We start from the raw sequence: 20,274 nt of genomic DNA on the forward strand, positions 1-20,274 counted from the left end.
TTTATATGGTCCCTCGGCAATGTTCTTTCAAATACAAAAATAAAAATTTGCAACTTTTTGCAACTTTGTTTTTTTTCTCAATTTTTAGATGAGGTTGTCATTACTCACAGAAACCTGTTTGATGCTTGGCGCACCGAGAAATCAAAAGATATCAAAAATGAAGCAATGTATACATATTTTCTGTCAAGATATAATGTGGATATGCTTCCAGAAGACTCAGAAAATTCAATTAAGGAAAAGCTAAAAAAGTTAGGATACAAATTTGCTGAAAAGTGGGAAAAAAGTTATCGAATTGAAAAAAAATTTCTAGAATTAAACTTCAATTGGCTTAATCAACAAATAAATTTTGATTTGAATGCTGAGCAAGCTGAACAACCATCAACCTCAAAAATGGGAAGACCACAGAAAAATTTTGAAGAACTTTGTAAAAAAAATAAAAGAAAAAAAATAGAAGGACTACTCCAGTCGCACTCAAGAGAAGAAATTTTGTATGCGGCACAAGTGAAACTTTATGCAGAGGGAAAAAGGGATGCTGCTTTGATAGTAAGAAAGGTTGCCTCTGAACGAAATACCGCTGCCACAGCACTAAAAAAAGCCGAGCAAAGGACTTCAACTAATAATAATTTTGAAAATTTCTCAAAGAATGAGGCATTGGCCATGTTCTTAGATGGTAAAATGAGCAGGAGGTCCTATATAAGCGTCTATCAAAAACTAAAAGGTCGTGGTATAAAACTGTTACCCTCGTATGATAAAGGTATAATTGAGGCAAAAAAAAATTGTTATCCTGAAAATATTACCGTGACAGACATTTCTGCAGAAATCATTCTGCAATCGCTGTTGGATCATACCATAAATAGGCTTTGTACCGTTCAGAATGAAGTTCTTAATCAATTTTGCAATGGTGATGCTGAACTGCAACTTTTGTTAAAATGGGGTTGCGATGGAAGCAGTGGTTATACTAACTACAAGCAACGTTATTTAATGGAAAATTGCGAAAATGAAGATGACAGTGCAATTTTTGTAATTTCCCTTGTTCCAATTCGATTATCTTATGAGTCAGAGGGCAAACAACATATTTTATGGCAAAATCCGACTCCAGCAAGCACCCGATTCTGCAGACCAGTTAAGCTTTTGCAAAAAAAAGAAACCGAAGGACTTATTATAACTGAAACAGACAAGATTAAATCGCAAATTTCACAGTTAAAAAAATGTTCTTATGATCTCGAAAATAATAATACTGTAAGAATTACACCAAATCTTTCCTTTACCATGGTTGACACAAAAATTTGTAATTCCCTTTTGCACATTGCATCACAAAAGTGCTATATTTGTGGCTGTGGACCGAAAGAAATGAATGACCCAAACAAATTTTTAAATAAACAAGCCAAGTCAGAAGTATATAGTTTTGGTATATCTTCTTTACATGCACGAATCAGAACAATGGAATGTCTTCTTAAAATATCTTACAGATTAGAATTCAAAAAATGGCAAGCAAAAGGAAGTGATAAAGAAATAGCAAACAAGAAAAAAGAACAAGTGCAAAAAAGATTTAAACAAGAATTAAATATTTTGGTTGACACTGTAAAGCAGGGTTTCAGATCCAGTAATGACGGGAATACGGCCCGTAAATTCTTCGACAATCCTGAAACTTCAAGCCTAATTACTGGAGTGAACCTGGAGTTAATAAAAAAATTTGCAATACTTCTTCAGGTACTATCCTCTGGGTTTGAAATTGATCCAGAAAAATATCAGATTTATGCAGACCGAACTCTAGCTATGTACTTAGAACACTACAGTTGGTACTATTTGCCGGTGACTGTGCATAAAATCTTGGTACATGGCTCAGCCATCATAAAAAATGCGTTAATCCCAATTGGACAACTATCCGAAGATGCGCAAGAGTGCATGCATAAAGATATTAAGAAAGTGCGAGAATACAACACCAGAAAATTTTCCAGGAAAGCTACAATGCAGGATTTAATGCATCATCTTTTAGTGGCATCAGATCCAGTAATAAATAGCTTTAGAAATAAAACTAGTAAACCTTTAAAACAGTTTTCACCTGAGGCTTTGGGTCTTTTAAAAGCACCAGATATGGAATTGGAAAGAATTTATGAGAGCGATATCGATAGCGATAATAATAGTGACAGTGAGACTGATTAAGTCTTTAATTTTTATTGAACTTTTTTTTATATGTGCAGAATAACTATTTAATTTATTTTACATACTATTCAAGTATCTATTGTTTTCAAACCAAAATTTTGTAGCCAATTTTTAATTTGTGTTTAGACTTAAGAAAATATTTATCTTTTTTGTAATATGTAAGCAAAAGAATAATTATTATCTAATTTATTTTAATTAGAAATACTTGAATACTACAATACAGATCTTTAAAGACAGCTTAGAATATTTTCAATTAATAAAAAAAATATTGAGATATTTTTTGTTCTATATTAAAAAAATGTAAGCTTAAAACAGTGGTTCTGGGAGGGGTGTTTCAGGGGGGAGGGGGGGGGTCGTTGGGTATTTTTTTAAAATAACCTAACTATTATATACCCAAAAAGTATTGGAGGGATTTGCTTTTTAAAAGAGTTAATTTTTGAGCACTAGGAGGGGGGAGGGCTTGCCCCCTGCGCACGGTACTGCTTAAAAATTACTTCTCTTTACTAATATATGCATCAAATATAAATTTGGCACACAAAAATTGTGTCTATTACAAAGTAATACTTTTGTTCCCCTAGATTAGCAAAAGTCGTCACTGTGCGCCGGTCTCCAATAATTCAAACGGTTCTTAGTTTCTTTGCTGTTCGTTGAATTTTGGTTGATTTTAAACATTCGGAATAGTTCGGATTATCATCCGATTATTAAAATACTCGGATACCGGATAATCGATTATCGAGATCATCCGATTATGCCCATCACTACTTGAAGCGGTCTGGCGGCGCTGCCAAAATGACGCGCATGCCGCGTTCACTAGCGGCGCGACCCAGTCGTGTACATCCAAAGGCTCTCCATTCAAATGCATACAAAGCAGTGTGCACGGCAGCGACTGCCAGGATCGGAATGCCACCTTTAGGGCGAAAACACAGTGAAAGCCGGTTTCCTGCTTACCGGAAACCAGCGCCGATCGGTTCCGAATTTCGGCAGTTAGTGCGGACACAGTGCCGACGAGAAAAAAGCAAATAAAAACCAGCCTTTTGTCAGTTCCAGGTTAACCTTCGCGTCAACATGGCATCTAGCTCATCTGACGATGAATTTATTGCGTTAGATAGCCTTGTAACTAAAATAATTACTAGAAAAAAAGTTGATGTTCACTCTATAAATCGTGAGAGGGTACTTTATGGTGAATATCATCATTTGTTCAAGAAGTTGACAGATGACCCTGACCGCTTTTTTCAGTACACCAGAATGAACCATGAAACCTTCAAATATATTCTAGAAAAAGTTAAACATCTTCTAACTAAAAACTGGTGTAACCTTCACAGTCAGCCCATTTTACCAGAAGAAAGATTAGTCATTACCTTGAGGTAAGTATCTTTATAATATTTACGAGTATATATTTTAAGTAGGTTACTAACAAACAAATCATTTACTATTAACAAAACGTCTAGCAAATAATTACATATGTTGGTTTTGTTTCAACAAAAATAAGACTTAAAATGGTTGATTAAATTTTTATTTCAAAAAGAAGGACAGTGGTGGGGGACATTCGGAAGTACCAGAAACCGTTTCAGGTTGTTCCATGTTTGATAAAATGAGACTTGTACATTCTTCTTCTGCAGTGAAACGATTTCTATCGATGTAATTCAGTGATTGATTGGAAATAGATGAGTTGGAAGTTGAAGGACCAAGGATCGTAGATGGAACAGATTCGAACCTATTTAGCGGGTATGAAAATTGTTCAACTAGCTCTTGAACCCGGCATCGAAAAGCTAATACGCGTGACTCAGGAATTTTTTTCACATGAGGCAGAAGACTTTTAAAAAACAAGAGGTGTTCATCTTCTTTCTCATTTGCTCGCTTAGATTTTGACTCTAGGTATGCTACTTTTTGTTTCTCAATTTCTAATAATGAGTCGTTAAATATTTCTGTTGGGCCTCGTTTCTTTTTAGATGAAAATTGTGGTGTCGAAGATACATCAGTATTCCTTTTTGTTCTCGAAGGTGTTTCAATATTTTCTTGCCTTGTATTTTCTACGATATCATCGCCAGCATTTCGTTGAGGAGGTACAACATCTTCAGTGGAACAAAAGCTGGTCTCGTCTAATTCCATCGATGACTGAATCGACTCTTCTGCTTCAGTTTGACTTTCTGCAAAGCTTTCAGTACGACCACTTACTTGTGGCAAATTTCCTTTCAACTTTCTAGGCATTACCGTATCTTTCAAAAATAAGAGCAGTTTGAAGTATGGCCACTTGGATGTCGGAGTATCATTTGCGGCATCACCTGAACGTGGAGGAGGAAATTTTCCTAATTCTACGGAAAATTGATCCCTGATATACTTCCATTTTTTCCTCAGTTTATTTTCTGAAACAAAATTACATAGTAAAAAATTGCACCGACGCGACGCCGAAATTCAAAATGCACTAAAAAGTATGAAATAAAAATAATTAGTATCAAAAATTTGTAAATATCTTGATTATTCAAAATTCAATAATTTTTTCAAATTTATTGTTTGCTTTCATTATCTTATGATTTTACCATCTCTAAAAATATACTTTCAGGATAATTTTAATTTACACCCCTCACTGACCATTTGTAATCATTCATTCATTTATCAAAACGTCAAAACCACGTTCTAATAAAATATGTTTTTTGCAGGTATCTTGCTACAGGCTCATCTTTCAGAATGCTGTCATTTTCATTCAGGGTTGGAGCTTCTACTGTGGGAAAAATTGTAACAGAAACAGTTGCTGCATTGTGGAAAGTACTGCAACCAGTCCATATGCCTGTGCCCACGAAAGATGATTTTCAAAAGATATCTGAAGATTTTAACAATATTTGGAATTTTCCACATTGCATCGGCAGTATTGATGGAAAACATGTACGCATTCTTTGCCCTAGAAATTCAGGGTCAATGTTTTTTAATTATAAAAAATATTTTTCTGTGGTCCTACAAGGAGTAGCAGATGCAAATTATAAATTTATAGTTATAGATGTCGGTGGATACGGCAAACAAAGTGATGGTGGTACATTTCAATCTTCGGAACTGTATAAGTTGCTATCGAATAAACAACTGGATATTCCAGAACCAGCGTATCTGCCTCAAACTACCTTAAAAGCACCGTTTGTACTAATAGGTGACGAAGCATACCCCTTGCTTCCTTATCTTTTGAAACCATTTGGTGGAAGAGATTTAAATTTTGAGAAAGAGTGCTTTAATAAACGTTTATCTCGTGCAAGGAAAACTATTGAATGTGCCTTTGGTATCGTGAGTGCTAAATGGAGACTACTTTTAAAGTGCATTGAAACTGACATAGCTACTGCAGATCATATAATTAAATGTATATGTATTCTTCACAACACTATAATAGACAGAGAAGGATTTGAACGACATTTGACAGATGTAAGGTTAAATATTCCTGATCACAATAGATGGCAAGTAACAGGACGACCATTAAATGAAGCCAAAACGATTAGAGATATATTTGTAACATATTTTTCCAACATCACTCTGTCATACGATAAATAATAATCTATTTATTCATATTTTTAGAGAAATAAAAACAATAATATTATAATAAACGAAATAATAGATATATATTTTCATACGTACCATCCTCTTTCATTTCTTCAGCAATTTCTTTCCAACATTTGTCAACAACATTTCTATTGCTGTGTAATTTACTTTTCTTATCCCATATTGGGCATTTCTCATACACTGATGCTATTAAAATCTCTATATCCATAGCTGTATCTGTCTGCCTGTACGAACAACCGGCTAGAAAGAACTAAATAATCATTCCGGTAAAACCGGTGACGCCGACTACCAGCGCCAACAAGCCTGAGCCTGTCTCTATTGTGTTATTGCTAACTTGAAAGCATTATTTATTATAGAAGCTTATAGGCGCCGATCGGCGCTGGCTGCCGGTAAGCAGGAAATCGGCGTCCACTGTGTTTTTACACTTAGCCATGCCGTAGCCATGTTCTCCGGATGCCGAGCTCACTGTTTATCGAACTGTGTTGAAATGCGATGTTTATTTTTGTTTAAATATTTTGTTAATGTATGAACTTTATTAATATTAAAAAATAAATATTTGTACTAGGTAGGTATTTTTATTTTACAAGATAATAATATCTAAAAAAATGTTTAAGTCCGGCTCTAGCCATGGCAAAAGCCGCGTGGACCGTAGCGAGTGTCAGCGGCATCCCTACTATAAGCAGAGACAACCTTCAAGACGCGCAAGCCAACACAAAATTATTATCCATGTAGCTATCCTTGTTTAGCGTCATCGAAGGTGAACGAAGATGGCGCTGGAGGCATCTTGTCCAGAAATTTACGCGGGAAATTTGAATTTTATTTTATTTCTTTTTAGGATCAGCTGATTTATGTTGATATTTTGCTATGCAGGGTGTCAATTTGAAGTTTCAATATAAATATCTATGAAAGCGAAACTGTTGGAAATACTAATTTTGGTACAAAAAAGACAGGTCTAAATAATTCATTAAATATTTAAACCTGTTCTTAAAATTCATAAATTAAATTTATAAATTAAATAATTATAAAAAGTATTTAACATTTAAATACATTTTTTTAGTGCAAGTATTAATTATTTAAATACTTTTTTAAAGTATTCTGACCGGCTCTTCCTAGTTTCTCCAACCCCCTAGATGAATTATTATTTGTACCAAATTTAGTTTTTCTAACTTTTAAAGATATTTACATTAAAAGTTTTCAAATAAAACCCTGAATAATCTTTTTATTCGCAATTGAAACAGTAAAAAAATAACTATAATAAAGAATAAAATAATGACATCACCTTAGTCAATACTGTTAAAAGAAATTTTTATTTTTGTTTAATTAATATTTTCTGTAAATTAAAAGTTTTATTTTCTTACATAACTGTTTATATAAGCTCTCTTAAGGACATAACATTTACATGTGTTAATGAAAAGCTTGCTCTGCATTGCTTATTTTTGTTTAATATAGTATATATTACAATAAACGTTAGAAAAGAATTTATAATAACTAAAATAATAAACTTCCTTAATATTTTCAGTTAATTCATAAAAAAAACTTAAGGGACTTTTAATATGCAGATAAACAAGTTGTTTTACTTTTGGTCAATTAAAAATCAAGAAGTGTTTTTCGAAAAGATAGACAAAATAATATAATATGTAACTTATAAGAATGAGAAATACACATTGCAAAAACATTATACATACATGCTACATAACATAAAACAATAATAATCTTACTAAGAAAATAACAATAATTATCATCAACGCTTAAATTTATTCAATTTTCTTTTGCTCGCCCTTTTTTCTTTCCTTGTTTCTTTAATATCCTGATTTTTCCTTTTACACCACCAAGGAATACCAATTTTACACACAGACCGGATTGTAAGATGTGAAATGAGCTTTTGATGACTGATGCATGTTAGCCATTCAAAATTACAATTTGTTTTTAAATAATTTTCAGCATTCAAAAGCACATTTCTCTTTGCTGCATTTTTTTTAAAAACAACTCCAATGTAGTTATGCTACTTCCAACTACAGCAGTAAATGTTTGGCTGGGATATATAAGGGAATTTTTTGAATCTGTCCATTCCTTATTACTTATATATACATTGTGTAGTTCCAGATCATTTGAAGTTATGTCAACCTTACATACTTCACAATCTATTTGTTTAAAAATACTTTTTATTATAAAGCCAGCAACATAGGCAACTGAAAACACATCTACATTGCCAGCAGATACATCAGAAAAAATTCTGTCAGAGATTTCCTCAATAATTATTGCTTCAGTTTGGTCATTTTCTATAACCGCCTTAACAACTGCTAAATCGGATTCATTTTTAGTCTCTTTTTCAACATTTAAAAAAACCTTTAAAGTTGATAAAAGAATGCTATCATCTTCTTCGCAATTTGCTGCGGTTGCTTGATTTGTTAACCCATTTAAGATTTGGGTCTTTAAGCTGCCAATAAATTGTTTACAATTTGGATGGTCATTGCAACCACAACCATACCTAATGGAACCAAATAGGTTCTCTAAAGTATCCTGGTTTAAGGATCTTGGCCGCAAGGATGAAGCACCCATATTCTTCATATAGGCCCATACTCCTCTGATGGCATTCAGAGAAGTAAGCCATCCTCTTTGTGACGGTGGTCTAGATTTTTTTATTCTCCCTCTTTTGTCCAATCTTTTAAATGTCCAATTATTTATTTTATTAAATGCCTCTTGCCAATATTGTAGATGTTTGGACTCTTCACTTATAGCACAGCGAAGGTCTTTTCCTTCAGGAGCTCAATTTGTTCTGCCATTAAAGCTATCAAAAAGAGTGTCTACTTCTTTAACAAAGGTGGCAGTCGCAATTACTCTGCCCTCCAAAATTCCTAAAAAATAAAGAAACAATTGTTATTTTACTTGCTATAGGAATAATATACTAAATATTACCTGAACTGACAAGCGAATAAAGAAATGCTGCAACAGTGTGGCTAAATATTTGGGCTGCCACACAGACTTTCATTGCATAGCGCATCACTGGTTTAATATGGGTGGGCTTGATTTTATGCAGAGTTCTGAATATTATTGAGTTGTTAACATCAATTTCATATGCATTTTTAATATCACTAAACCTTGCTTCCATTACTGAAGCAGGTTCATTTCCAATTTTTACAGGCAACAACATATTATGTTGCCGAAATAAGGAATATGTACATTTTAATAAATGTGGTGGATCGTACATGGCATAAATTTGTCTGCCTTCATAAAAGAAAAATGGAGTTGCTGTAACTCCAAGATCTTTTAAACATTTGACATTGCTGAGACCCATATCACAGATTGTGACCACAACATCCAGTCCAGCATACACTTTTGATGCATTTAATACATCAAAAATGCATTTTTGCAAATCAGAAGACTTGCACCCATTGTTGCTAAAGAAAAATGCAACAGGCTGTTTCCAATTCTGTGTTAAGCCTACAAGCATAAACACCAACGCTTTATTGGCAGGTTTTGCTTCAACAGAGCTTGTGGAAATATCACCAAAATCCTCGAATCCTACAATCCTATCTGTACCTTTGTCATATTGTACATTCTCTTGGATGTCTATTTCATCGAATAATAAACAACAACATCTGTCAATTCCAATAGGCAGTTTGTCTTTCAGTTGCCTAAAGATATGAGGATTGATACCTGCTTCAAATATTTTATGGGGTAGGTATACAAATTTTCTTAGCAAACTGTAGCATCTTGGGCTTCTTTTAAATACACAAAGTGCTAAAATCTTGTCTTCCAAATTCCATCTTCTCCCTTTAGCACCTTTAACCTTGGAATTACGGATTTGGGACACCATGAAGTTTGCTGTCACTGATGACATATCTTTAAATATATTCTTAACAAGGCTACTTTCTGTAAGGTTTGAAAGTGCTTTCACGCAATGTAGCCTTTTCCTGCATAACTTTTTTAATTTTCTCAAGTGATCTTCTTTGCTGTGAATGAATTTCACTAATTTAGCCTTCCTGGGAGTAGAATCTCCTTTTGAAAAATTTTCTATGTTTCGGAATAGTTTGCGGCCTGCAGGATTATTTACCTTGGTTGGCCTAGCATCTTTGCAGGTTTCATCTACATTTTCTGAAAAAAAAAAAAAATAAAACATTGTCTCTGAACAATAAATCAACCATTATTATCAAATATTTTTCAGATTTTTAAATATAACTCAAATGTGAGAATCAAAATTAAATTGGGTAAGAATTACCATTATAAAGCCTATTATATATGAGTAGCCTAGTATAAGTCAAAAGCAAGTCAGAATACTGATCTGTGAAAAATCACTTATTAAAGTAGTAAAATCATAGCACCCAAACCATGTTAATATATTACCAACATTAAGCTTTATTAATTCTTAGGCAAAACTCTAATATTTCTTTGTCACATTTTTTTAAAATTTAATTACTTTCAACTGTACAACCTTCTACATCACACTGCAAAACTGTGTTATATAAAAATTATCTACATGAATTCTTTAATATAGCTACCTGTACATGTCTGTTCTATCACCAAAACATGCTCTACATCAGGAGGTCTTACATGAGACTGAGAAGATGATGGCATATTTTCATAGCTAATTGGAATTGCATCCCTACGAAGCCTGTAGCTAATCAAATCCAAATATGATTTTCTCTCAAAGTGCTTACTACAGATTCTCTGATTTCTGAGGGTCTCTCCTGTAAACCTCATGCCCAATTTATCTTGCCAAATCCTGGATCTAAAAACAATTATTATAGTATTGTTAGGTTACAAGAATTAAAAGGTATGTACAGTTGACCGCCAGCCTTCATACTTATGTCATCAATGACACCAAGCGTCAGCTTATGAAATTTGCTGGTGGCATCATTGTGATGTAAGTATGAAGGCTGGAAGAATCAACTATACATAATATGTAAATAAAATGAACTAAATAATAAAAATATCACTTATTCAGAAGAAAAAGCAAGAGAAAAGTAAGAATTATTTTTAAAAAATTTAATAACATTAAGTAGGTAATATCTCTTTTAAATAAAGAGTTAAATATGATGGATTTTTATACCCTCTACTGAACCTAATTTTAGTTTTATTTTAGCTTTTTTGCTTCTTCTAATTATATTTTTATTGTTCTATTGTTGTCAAAAAAAAAACAAATAATTAAATGAAAATTACACTTTCAAGTTGCTATTTTTTATTATTACAGAAATTAATGTGCTTTATTAAATCCATAAATTCATATTATTGCTTAATATTTATAATATTGAAGGACACAGGAATAAAACCAAGAATGTCAATTTTTTTTTTTAAATTAGTTACTTCTATTACCTACTTTTATGTTTCTTTTTATGATAACCTTACAGGTATAAGAGGGGGAATATAAGTATCCCTAATATATGTATTGACAAAAAAATTATTTGGAAATGAAAAAATGTTTGTTGTTTATTTCATTAACAATAAGTTCTTTAAAAAAAAAACAGTACCTATACTTAATTGGGTTTTATTATTTTAAACCCACTGGGTTTTGTCCACTACCAACCCTAATTTAGGACTGGTACTGGTAACCCCCACTAAGCAACTTAAGAAAAATTATTGAAATTTAAGGGAATTAAGTAATATTAAAAGAATCTTACCTATCCAGGTTGGCAGGAAAATAGTGCATTTTTGAGACTTCTTCCTCCCTTGAACCACATACAAGACAAGTTAACCCCATGTTTACAAGGATTATACCTAAAAATAGCACAATAAGAATACAACACTCTCACTTAATTTTAAGGGGTTACCTTTAATTGTTTATTATTAACCACAAAATGCTTAACTACTACAAACCAAAAAACAAGTCTCTTAACACAATAAACTCACAAAAAAACTCTGACAAAAAAATAACGAAAATTCACAAAGAACTCACAAAAAAACACATAAACATAGAAAGACGCCATTTATTTTGATGTCCTTGGCAGTTGGCGGCGGTGTGCGGCATTGTCAGATTAAAAATTCATTACCACTCCTTCGCTTTTAATTGTACACAAAAGAAGAAGAAAGAAAATACTAAGTATTTGGTAATTATTTGAAAGTGCACACCTCTTGGCAACATTCATTTAATAATTAAACGTCGCTTGTGGCTCCATCTTCGTTTACCTTCTGTAATACTAAAAAAGGACGTCGGTATAGGAAAATGCATGTGTTAAAGTGAGATAGAACAATCGGATAAATTTGTAGGCCTAGTTACGCGTCTCGATGGTTGTCTCTGGTATTCTTATTCTTAAGGCGTTCAAGCGGGGATGCGCTGGTCTGTGGCAAATTAAAAAAAAAATTTCGTTTGAGTTTTTGTTGCTGCCTGTCCTAACAGCAAAAAATAAAGTAAAAACCGATTGCAATAATGTTGTAAACATAAATTAACTAAATATTGGACAGGAAATAAAAAAATTAATTCAAAATAAAGCAAAAAATTAAGTTAATTTGATAATATTAAATAAAAATTAAAATTATCTTATGGCAGGTTCAAAAAGGCCACCCTGTTTAGCAGTGCAGTACGTCAATCGATCATAAAACGACCTTCTCGTGTTCGACAACATTTCAATGGAGATGCTTGCCTAATTTTAACACAAAGCTCTTCTAATTTAGTAGCCCATTCATTTTCGTGCCTATAAATTTGTTCTTTTAGGTATCCCAAAAAAAAAATCATTGAGGGCTAAATCGGGGCTTCTGGCGGGCCATTTAATAATACCGTTTCCACTGATTGTTCGATCAGGGAAAGATGTCGAGAAATTGAGGTACCACTAATGCGCTATGAGCGGGACAACCATCCTGTTGAAACCAAACTTGTTCTAAATTGATATTGAGCCCTCGAATAGCAGGAAGAACTTCATCCCTCAAAAGATTAAAGTATGTGTTGACATTAAGGTTTTCATCGATAAAAAAAGAGCCTATAATTGAATCACCTAAAATGCCAGCCCATACATTAACCTTTTGAGGGTATTGTGTACGTGTTGCGGTATGCCTATGTGCTTATTTTCCCTCGAATAACCCACTGTAATGGACGGATTATGTTTACCACAAATAGAGAAAGAGGACTCATCTGAAAACAAAATGCTACTAATTAATATTTCGTCCCGATTTGCCCTTTCTAATACTTCATGGCAAAATTCCATCCGTCTCTCATGGTCCTTTGGGAAAATTTCTTGTGTTTTTTGCAACTTATAGCACATGTACTTATTTCTTTTTAAAATTCTTCTAACCCTTAAAGGCTCAATACCCGTTTCTTTGCCAATGGTTGTACTATTGCAAGGAAAGTTCATTTCAGCAACAGCACAAACATTAACCTCTCGAAGCTCCCTTTCCTCGCCTAGCGGTGTAACAACAGATGGTTGCTCATTTGAGTAGCATTTCCTGCAATCCAGGCCACGCACAATTTTTGCAATTATCCAAGGTCTCAAACCTATGGATAATTGCAAAAATTGTGCTGCGTACGGGAATGGGCCGATTTTCGAACGTGAATGCAATTCTGCCTGATATTTTATCGACAGAACTGCCGGCATAATACCACTTAATAATTTGCTTTTTTTCCTCAAGAGAACACATTTTAATAAGAAAATAGCAAGCGATTTTAAATTTAATCTTTGTTGATTAAGCAGGAAGCTAGAAATAAAAATAACGTTAAACGTTTGAAATGCAATCTCATATTGGCGGCGCAGTGTGGTGGGGATAAGAATGGTCTCGTTTTCGACGAACGAGCGGAGAGCCGTGCGGCAGAAATATCAGTGTTGCCAAACGTATTAATTTGGAAACGGCATGTATTGTGCCCTCTGTCTGTCTCATGCGGACTCCATATGTCCCCTCTCACTTACGCCCATAGACTATTTCCTATAGGCGAGGTTTGAATGATTATATCTGTATATTAAAGATTTAGGTTTAAGTTTGGCAACATAGCGACGTCTTTACAGCAAAAATAGTCAAAATATTAAGCGTTTCGACTGGTGCGCCGCCTATCGCAGAAATTGATGAAGGGCCGAATTCGGCTTTACGAATATTTATCTGGTGCGGAGCTATTTACATCTGTGCCCATAGTTACTATCTGTGCAAGGTATTGTTTTTTTCTTCACATATTGCAATGCTAGCTTGATTTTTAATTTGTTTGTAATAGTCCCAATTCAAATCAGTTTTTTAACCGTTTTTTCAGTCTTTTGATATTTTTTAAAGGCTTTGTTCTTCAAACTTATAATTTTTTTAATGGTATAAGTTAACCATGGAGGTTGTTGTTTTTTTATTTTGTGCTGGGTTAGAGATGCTAAAACGTCGAACAAATTTATCAAAAAATTATTTAAAGCATCGACTTTTTCGTTAACTGTTTCCAAATAAATTATATGTTCAAATGGGGTGACCTGTAAAAATTCGTTAAGCAATTCTCTATCAATGTCTTTGAGGTTTCGTGACATAAATTTAAGGTTTTTGTTAGTTTTTTTGTTTATTATGTTGCAATACGTCAAGCAATGGTCAGAAATTTCTAAATCGCTAAAACCAGCCTCAAAGCTTGTTTTGTCATTTGCAATCAAAATTAAATCCAGAAGTGCAGATGATGTCCCTGTAACTCTTGTAGGTTCCATTATAACTTGTTGTAAATTTAAAGGCTCTGTACAATCATAAAAAGTTGATACATAATGATGTTCCATATTTAAAAGGTTTAAATTTATATCACCGCCACATATGATTTCCAAAGGCTGGAAATCAGCCAGCCTTTGTTTAAAAGTCTGTAGAAAATTATTGATATTACCTTTGGGAGGTCTATAGAGGACACCAACCATATAATTTTTATGAAAAAATTTTAGTTGAAACCATAACTCTTTACAAGTTTCTTCACTAACAGAAACCATATTAGAAAATTGTAAGTTGTTTTTTATATAAAAAGCCAACCCACCACCTCTAGATTTTCTATTATTTCTTAAAATGTTATACCCATTAATATTATTATTCGATGATAAAATATTCGAATTTAATTAAGTTTCAGAAATTCCTACAATATCATAATCACCCTCATTGATAATTTCCTTTAGTTCTGCCAGTCGTGGCACAAGCGACCGCGCATTTAAAAAACATGTACGCAAATCCGCCATATTAAATATTTAACAAAAAAAAAATAATTTCGAAAAGAAAAAAAAATGACACCTACCAAACGGATATAAAAACAAAAAAAAATCTCCTATTTTACCACACATGAACAAAAATATATACAGGGTGTCCGCTAATTAATGGTACATGGAAAAACCACAGACTCCTGATGTAAAAATATTACGATTTATATACCCACAGCATAAAGAAACCAGCAGTCGCACTCCGCTCGAAAATGTAAGCGAACTAATAGCATCCTTAGCCATGCCGCAGCCATGTTCTCCGGATGCCGAACTCACTGTTTATCGAACTGTGTTCATAGGTGTATCGCCTAGTTCAGCGCCGTACTTAGTGACTATTTTGATAACGTTTTTACAAAGCGTAGCGTTTTTAATAAAAACTTTTGTATTAAAAGAGGGGTATGTCAAAAATTATTAATGAAGCAAAATAATTGACTTTGCCAAAGTTTTTAATAGCTGCAAATTTGGCTGTATGGCTTAAATAACATAATTAAGCATCAATTAAAGTTGCAGCGATGTAATATTTTTTTTGGATTTTTAAAGACATTATTTATATTTCTGCCATTTTAACAGTGTTGCCATATTTAAAAGAGTTGCAAAATTGTACACTTTTACTTTAGTTGGTACTTAATAATATAACAAAAATTCGCAGATGTTAGAATTGTTTTGAATTGTTGCCAACTATTTGTCTTTATTTATTGGCCTAAGAGTTTCTATTTGTTTTGAAATATTACTTTATTTGTATAATTAGTTATCCTTAAACTACTATGTAGTCAGATGTTAATCTAAAAGCGTTACTTTACAGGGTATTAATTAAGTATGTACCATAAATAATTTAACAGGCGATTGTTTGAGTAATTTTAAGACAAAAAGTTCATATGAACATAGGTCCACAAGTTCTCTGGCGGTGTTATTTATAACATTAAGGAGCTAATTTACCCCTAACATGATTAAATTTATTAGGTTCAGTGTAATCTCGAACGGGACCTGAAGAAATATTTGTGGCAAAAAAATTGGGGCACCTGAATTTTGTGCCATTTTTAATATCTTATTTGATTTACTCAAATACAAATACAACTTTTTCGGATCTCGCTTATTTTTCGAGAAAAAAAAGTCCACTTAATTGCATATCCCTGGATCACACAAGGAATTTGGGGAAAAGTTTCTTTTGGAATTTATTATTAACTAAGCAAGATACGAAAAAAATTCAAGAAACAAAAAAGTTTTATTTGTATAATCCACAGAACATACTAAAAATTGCACAAAAGTCAGTGGCGTATATTTTAGTTGTTGTTAAATTTTAACACCCTGTATATTGAGAACGAAGAATTTCTGGACATATGTTTATATGAACTTTTTGTTTTAAAATTACTCAAAGAATGGTCTCTTAAATTTATGGTACATACCTAATTAACTTCCTGCACGTATTCTTCTATACCGCCGTTGTTAGATGTAGAAATGCGATGTTTATTTGTGTTTAAATATTTTGTTAATGTATGAACTTTATTAATATTAAAAAATCAATATTTGTACTATGTAGGTATTTTTATTTTACAAGATAATAATATCTAAAAAAATGTTTAAGTCCGGCTCTAGCCAAGGCAAAAGCCGCGTGAACCGTAGCGAGTGTCCGCGGCATCCCTACTATAAGCAAATATGACGCGCCTGCGTTAGTACACATGCACCGAACTCGCTTATTCAAGCCAATGTATTTTTATTGAAGTGCGACTGCTGGTTTCTTTATGCTGTGGTATAACTATATTTACCTATATCCAAAAGTTGATATTAACTGAGATACAGGGTGTTAAACTTTAAACTTTTTATTTGTTTTTCTTCAATAACTTTAACAAAAGTTAACTTTTTTTCACAAAAATTTGTAGTTAGGGGTTTTTTAGGTCGAGAAATTCATGTTTTTAACAAATTGAGTGTACAATGTAGGGGACGCTGTCTGCGACATCTTTTTCTCTTTCATAAAGTCATAACTTTTTTGTGCTTAACTGTATTTAAGTTTTTATTGAAAATAATACTTTTTTCATATTTTTTACGTAAAAAAAGGTATACTACTTTCGGGTCGCTCAGAGTCGCCGTTTTCGAGATATCTGCCTTCAAATTATTTAGTACAGCTTAATGTTGTACCAGTTCAACCAAAATGTCTATTTGATTTTTATTTTTGCGAAGAAAGTACTGTATCGAAAGCTCACTGTTGAGAAAAGTGGACTGTATTTATTGTTTTTTGACAATTGGTTGTGAGACCTTACCTGGTTTTCTCTCGATTACAGTTTTTCACTCGCGTTAGCTGGCCAGCTTTTTCTCAGTACGAAATGCGGTTTATCCCATAAACACGGGATTGTATCGGGTGGTACTAAAGAGTGATTCAAATTGAGCTTCCACATTAAAAATATTAAAAAAAAAAGAAGAAATTGAAAATTATAGAAAAATATTTATTTTCCCCTTGAAGGTAGTTAATTACAATTATGTATGAAAGATGACATCATGTAAATGACCGCCGCGGCTCATGTGGCATGACGTAATCCGTTTGGAGAAATTTTCGACTACTCTGTGGCACAAATCAGGACCTATGTTGGGAATTTCGCGTCTAATCTCTTGTTTCAGCTCCTCAATGGTGTTCGGGTTATTCTTGTAGACTTTGCTCTTAAGATACCCCCATAGAAAATAATCTAAGGGAGTTAAATCACAGGATCGCGGCGGCCAATTGATATCACCGTTACGTGAAATAACGCGACCTGGAAACTTGCCGCGCAGTACTTGGATCGTTTCTCCTGATGTGTGACAGGTGGCACCGTGAAACCAGAGATTGAAACCAGAGATCTTCGATGTCCATATCTTCCAACTGTTCCCAGAAAAAATCTGTTATGATGTTCCGATAGCGAACGCCATTAACCGTAACAGCGTTCTCCGCATGATCCTCGAAGAAAAATGGACCAATTACGCCTCCGGACCAAAAGGCACACCAAACAGTCACCTTTTGAGGATGCATTTTCACTTCAACAATCTGTCTTGGATTTTCTAATCCCCAAATACGGCAATTGTGAGTATTTACGAAGCCCCCAAGGTGAAAATGTGCCTCATCGCTAAAGATTATTTTCATTGGAAAATTTGCCCCTTGTTCTCTTATCCATTCGGCAAATACACGGCGCTGTTGATGGTCCCTAGGCTTCAATTCCTGCGTTATTTGGGCTCTGTATGGGTGTAATTGCAAATCTTTTGTTAAAATCCGCTGTGTAGTGGAATATGTAAGGTCCAGTTGCTGCGATCGATGGCGAATCGATGTTCTTGGATTTTCGTTCACACTTTCGGCAACAATAGCAATATTGTATTCCGACCGACCTCTACGAGCATGCCTAGGAGTTTTGATGTTAGCGACGGATCCAGTTTGCTCGAATTTTTGTACCAAATTCCAAATTGTCTTCTCACAAGGCCGATTTTGTGCGCCAAAAAATTCACGTAAAGCACGAAATGTATTTTTCCTTGATCGGCCGTTTTCATAATAGGCTTGGATAATTTTAACACGTTGTTCGGTCGTATATTGCTCCATGACTGTTTTGTTTATATTTTGACGTTAGAAATGTCACGTTGCCGTTGACAAATTCAGTAGCGTTTAAAAAAAAAAAATAAAAAAATTGTAATGTGGAAACTCAATTTGAATCACCCTTTAGATGCGTGAGCGATGCGGTTTAGCGAATTTACTTCTTCTGGTAATGGGTTTCAACGAACTGGTTAACAACCTTAACTCTCGTTAAGGAGGTTCTCTTTAAGTATAAAACATTCTGTTTCTTTTAAAATCACAAATTGTATATGTGATTTTATCAAAATATATATGTATAAAATCCCATTATGCTCATATTCAATTAGAACATCAAGTTATCATTTTATTACAGAAAATATATGGGATTTTGAAATTAAAAAAAAATAGAATAACACGTCCTACAAAGTGTTACTTCACAGATGCCCTACTCAATTCAGGCCCTACACTTAAAAGGCTGGTGTTTCTGGTTATTTTATAACATCTGCAAAAGTACAGACTTATTTAAATATGCTACTGAATAATGTAAGCTTTTTGATTATTGGCATTCAATTTCAAGCATTTGAAATGTAGCTTTTGACATCGACAATGACCAAAAAAACTGGCCATCGGGAAAGAAATTTACAAGTTTTGAATATTGTTAAAACACATCTTACAAAGTGTTTCTGAACAGATACCTTACTCAATTCAGACTCTGCCACTTTGGAAGCTGGTGTTTTGGCATTGTACAAAAATAATATTATCTCTTAAACAGCAGAACCTTATTGATAAAATCAGGCTCACTATTTCCAGTTTTTTTTTAATTACATAAGCATAAAATTTATTATTTTTTAACGTTTCGATAGTAAAAATATATTTTTTTCGAAATGACTAGGTAATGTGGAGTCTTTGATTTGCTATTATATTCAATTTGATAGAAGAAAACCTTAATAATACTAAGCTCGTAGGTATCGGAGTAGAAAACTATCAGCCATACCATTTATATCCACTTCCCATGAATTTTTTTCTCACTTCCATTTCCTCAATCCAGTAGCCAAAAGTCATAGATACAAATACATTCGCTGATCCTGGATCCACATTAATTGGTAGGGTAATAAACCTATATGCTAAGGGTTGGGTTGGGAAAATAAAACATAAAATAAAGGAGTAACGAACCTTTTATTGGTTTATCCCATCAATAACTAATAAGCGGTAAAGTGTTGAAAAGTTCCGACAATACCTGCATCTGCGGGTCATAATATACAGACGGGGAACAAAAATGGCCTCTCATTAGCGGGCGCATTTTTTTTTATTTTTAGAAACTAATAGAAAAAATCTATAAAAAAAGTTCCTTGTCATTTTAAATCATAAATATCGCATAAAAATAAACATTTAAATTCATAAAAAAAATCCGAAAGTTAATTTGGCTGTTTATTAAAGTGAAAACAATTGACGATTCTGTTTTCAAGTTCGGCTTTTAAATAAAAAAAAAAATATTATAATTAAAAATGCACTCTGTATCTGATTTTTTCTTACGAATTGAACGATATATCATAGAGCACATTATTTTTGTTACTTAAAATAAAAAATGCGCTTTTTTATATTTTAACATGCTAATGTTACGTTAGAATAATTAATAGATTGATCGACTTACCTGTAAGGATGATCAATCTTGATTATTCGAGCATCGAAGTTCTTCTGTGATCTAATTGGTAGATGTTGAAAGCAATTACTCATAATGCGATTATGGAATTATATAATAACACAAATTCATGCAAACGAAGTAATTCAAACTAAACGAAAAACTTTAATCTAATACATCTAAATAATAATAATAAATGTAAAGTATATCTTTTTACATTGAAGTTTTATTATTTTTACCTCTAATAATACAATTCGCAGTCTCTTGCATCGGGAACTACTGGGCGATTATAAAATCGC

General features: G+C 33.1%; 4 protein-coding genes across 5 annotated transcripts in view; 2 read left to right on the forward strand and 2 right to left on the reverse strand.

Moving 5' to 3' along the window:
* Nucleotides 1-20,274, reverse strand: part of LOC126746840 (uncharacterized) — a 445,675-nt gene that overhangs the window by 351,888 nt on the left and 73,513 nt on the right. The window lies entirely within an intron of this gene.
* LOC126746839 (uncharacterized) overlaps nt 1-20,274 on the forward strand; it is a 476,426-nt gene that overhangs the window by 203,307 nt on the left and 252,845 nt on the right. The window lies entirely within an intron of this gene.
* On the forward strand, nt 3,316-5,885 carry LOC126746841 (uncharacterized). Its single transcript, XM_050455237.1, has 2 exons — nt 3,316-3,527; nt 4,821-5,885. Exons 1-2 carry the CDS (start codon nt 3,409-3,411, stop codon nt 5,689-5,691), a joined length of 990 nt encoding a protein of 329 aa, XP_050311194.1. The 5' UTR covers nt 3,316-3,408; the 3' UTR covers nt 5,692-5,885.
* Nucleotides 3,660-5,824, reverse strand: LOC126746845 (uncharacterized). Its single transcript, XM_050455240.1, has 2 exons — nt 5,776-5,824; nt 3,660-4,526 (listed from the first exon to the last, which is right to left on the reverse strand). Exons 1-2 carry the CDS (start codon nt 5,786-5,788, stop codon nt 3,676-3,678), a joined length of 864 nt encoding a protein of 287 aa, XP_050311197.1. The 5' UTR covers nt 5,789-5,824; the 3' UTR covers nt 3,660-3,675.

The sequence above is a fragment of the Anthonomus grandis genome, chromosome 18 (assembly GCF_022605725.1).
Source record: "Anthonomus grandis grandis chromosome 18, icAntGran1.3, whole genome shotgun sequence".
NCBI classification, from domain to species: domain Eukaryota; kingdom Metazoa; phylum Arthropoda; class Insecta; order Coleoptera; family Curculionidae; genus Anthonomus; species Anthonomus grandis.

Coding starts and splice junctions, on each gene's coding strand:
- LOC126746841 (XM_050455237.1), top strand. CDS start 3,409: ATGAACCATGAAACCTTCAAATATATTCTAGAAAAAGTTAAACATCTT. Junction 3,528..4,820: donor AGATTAGTCATTACCTTGAG/GTAAGTATCTTT, acceptor TGTTTTTTGCAG/GTATCTTGCTACAGGCTCAT.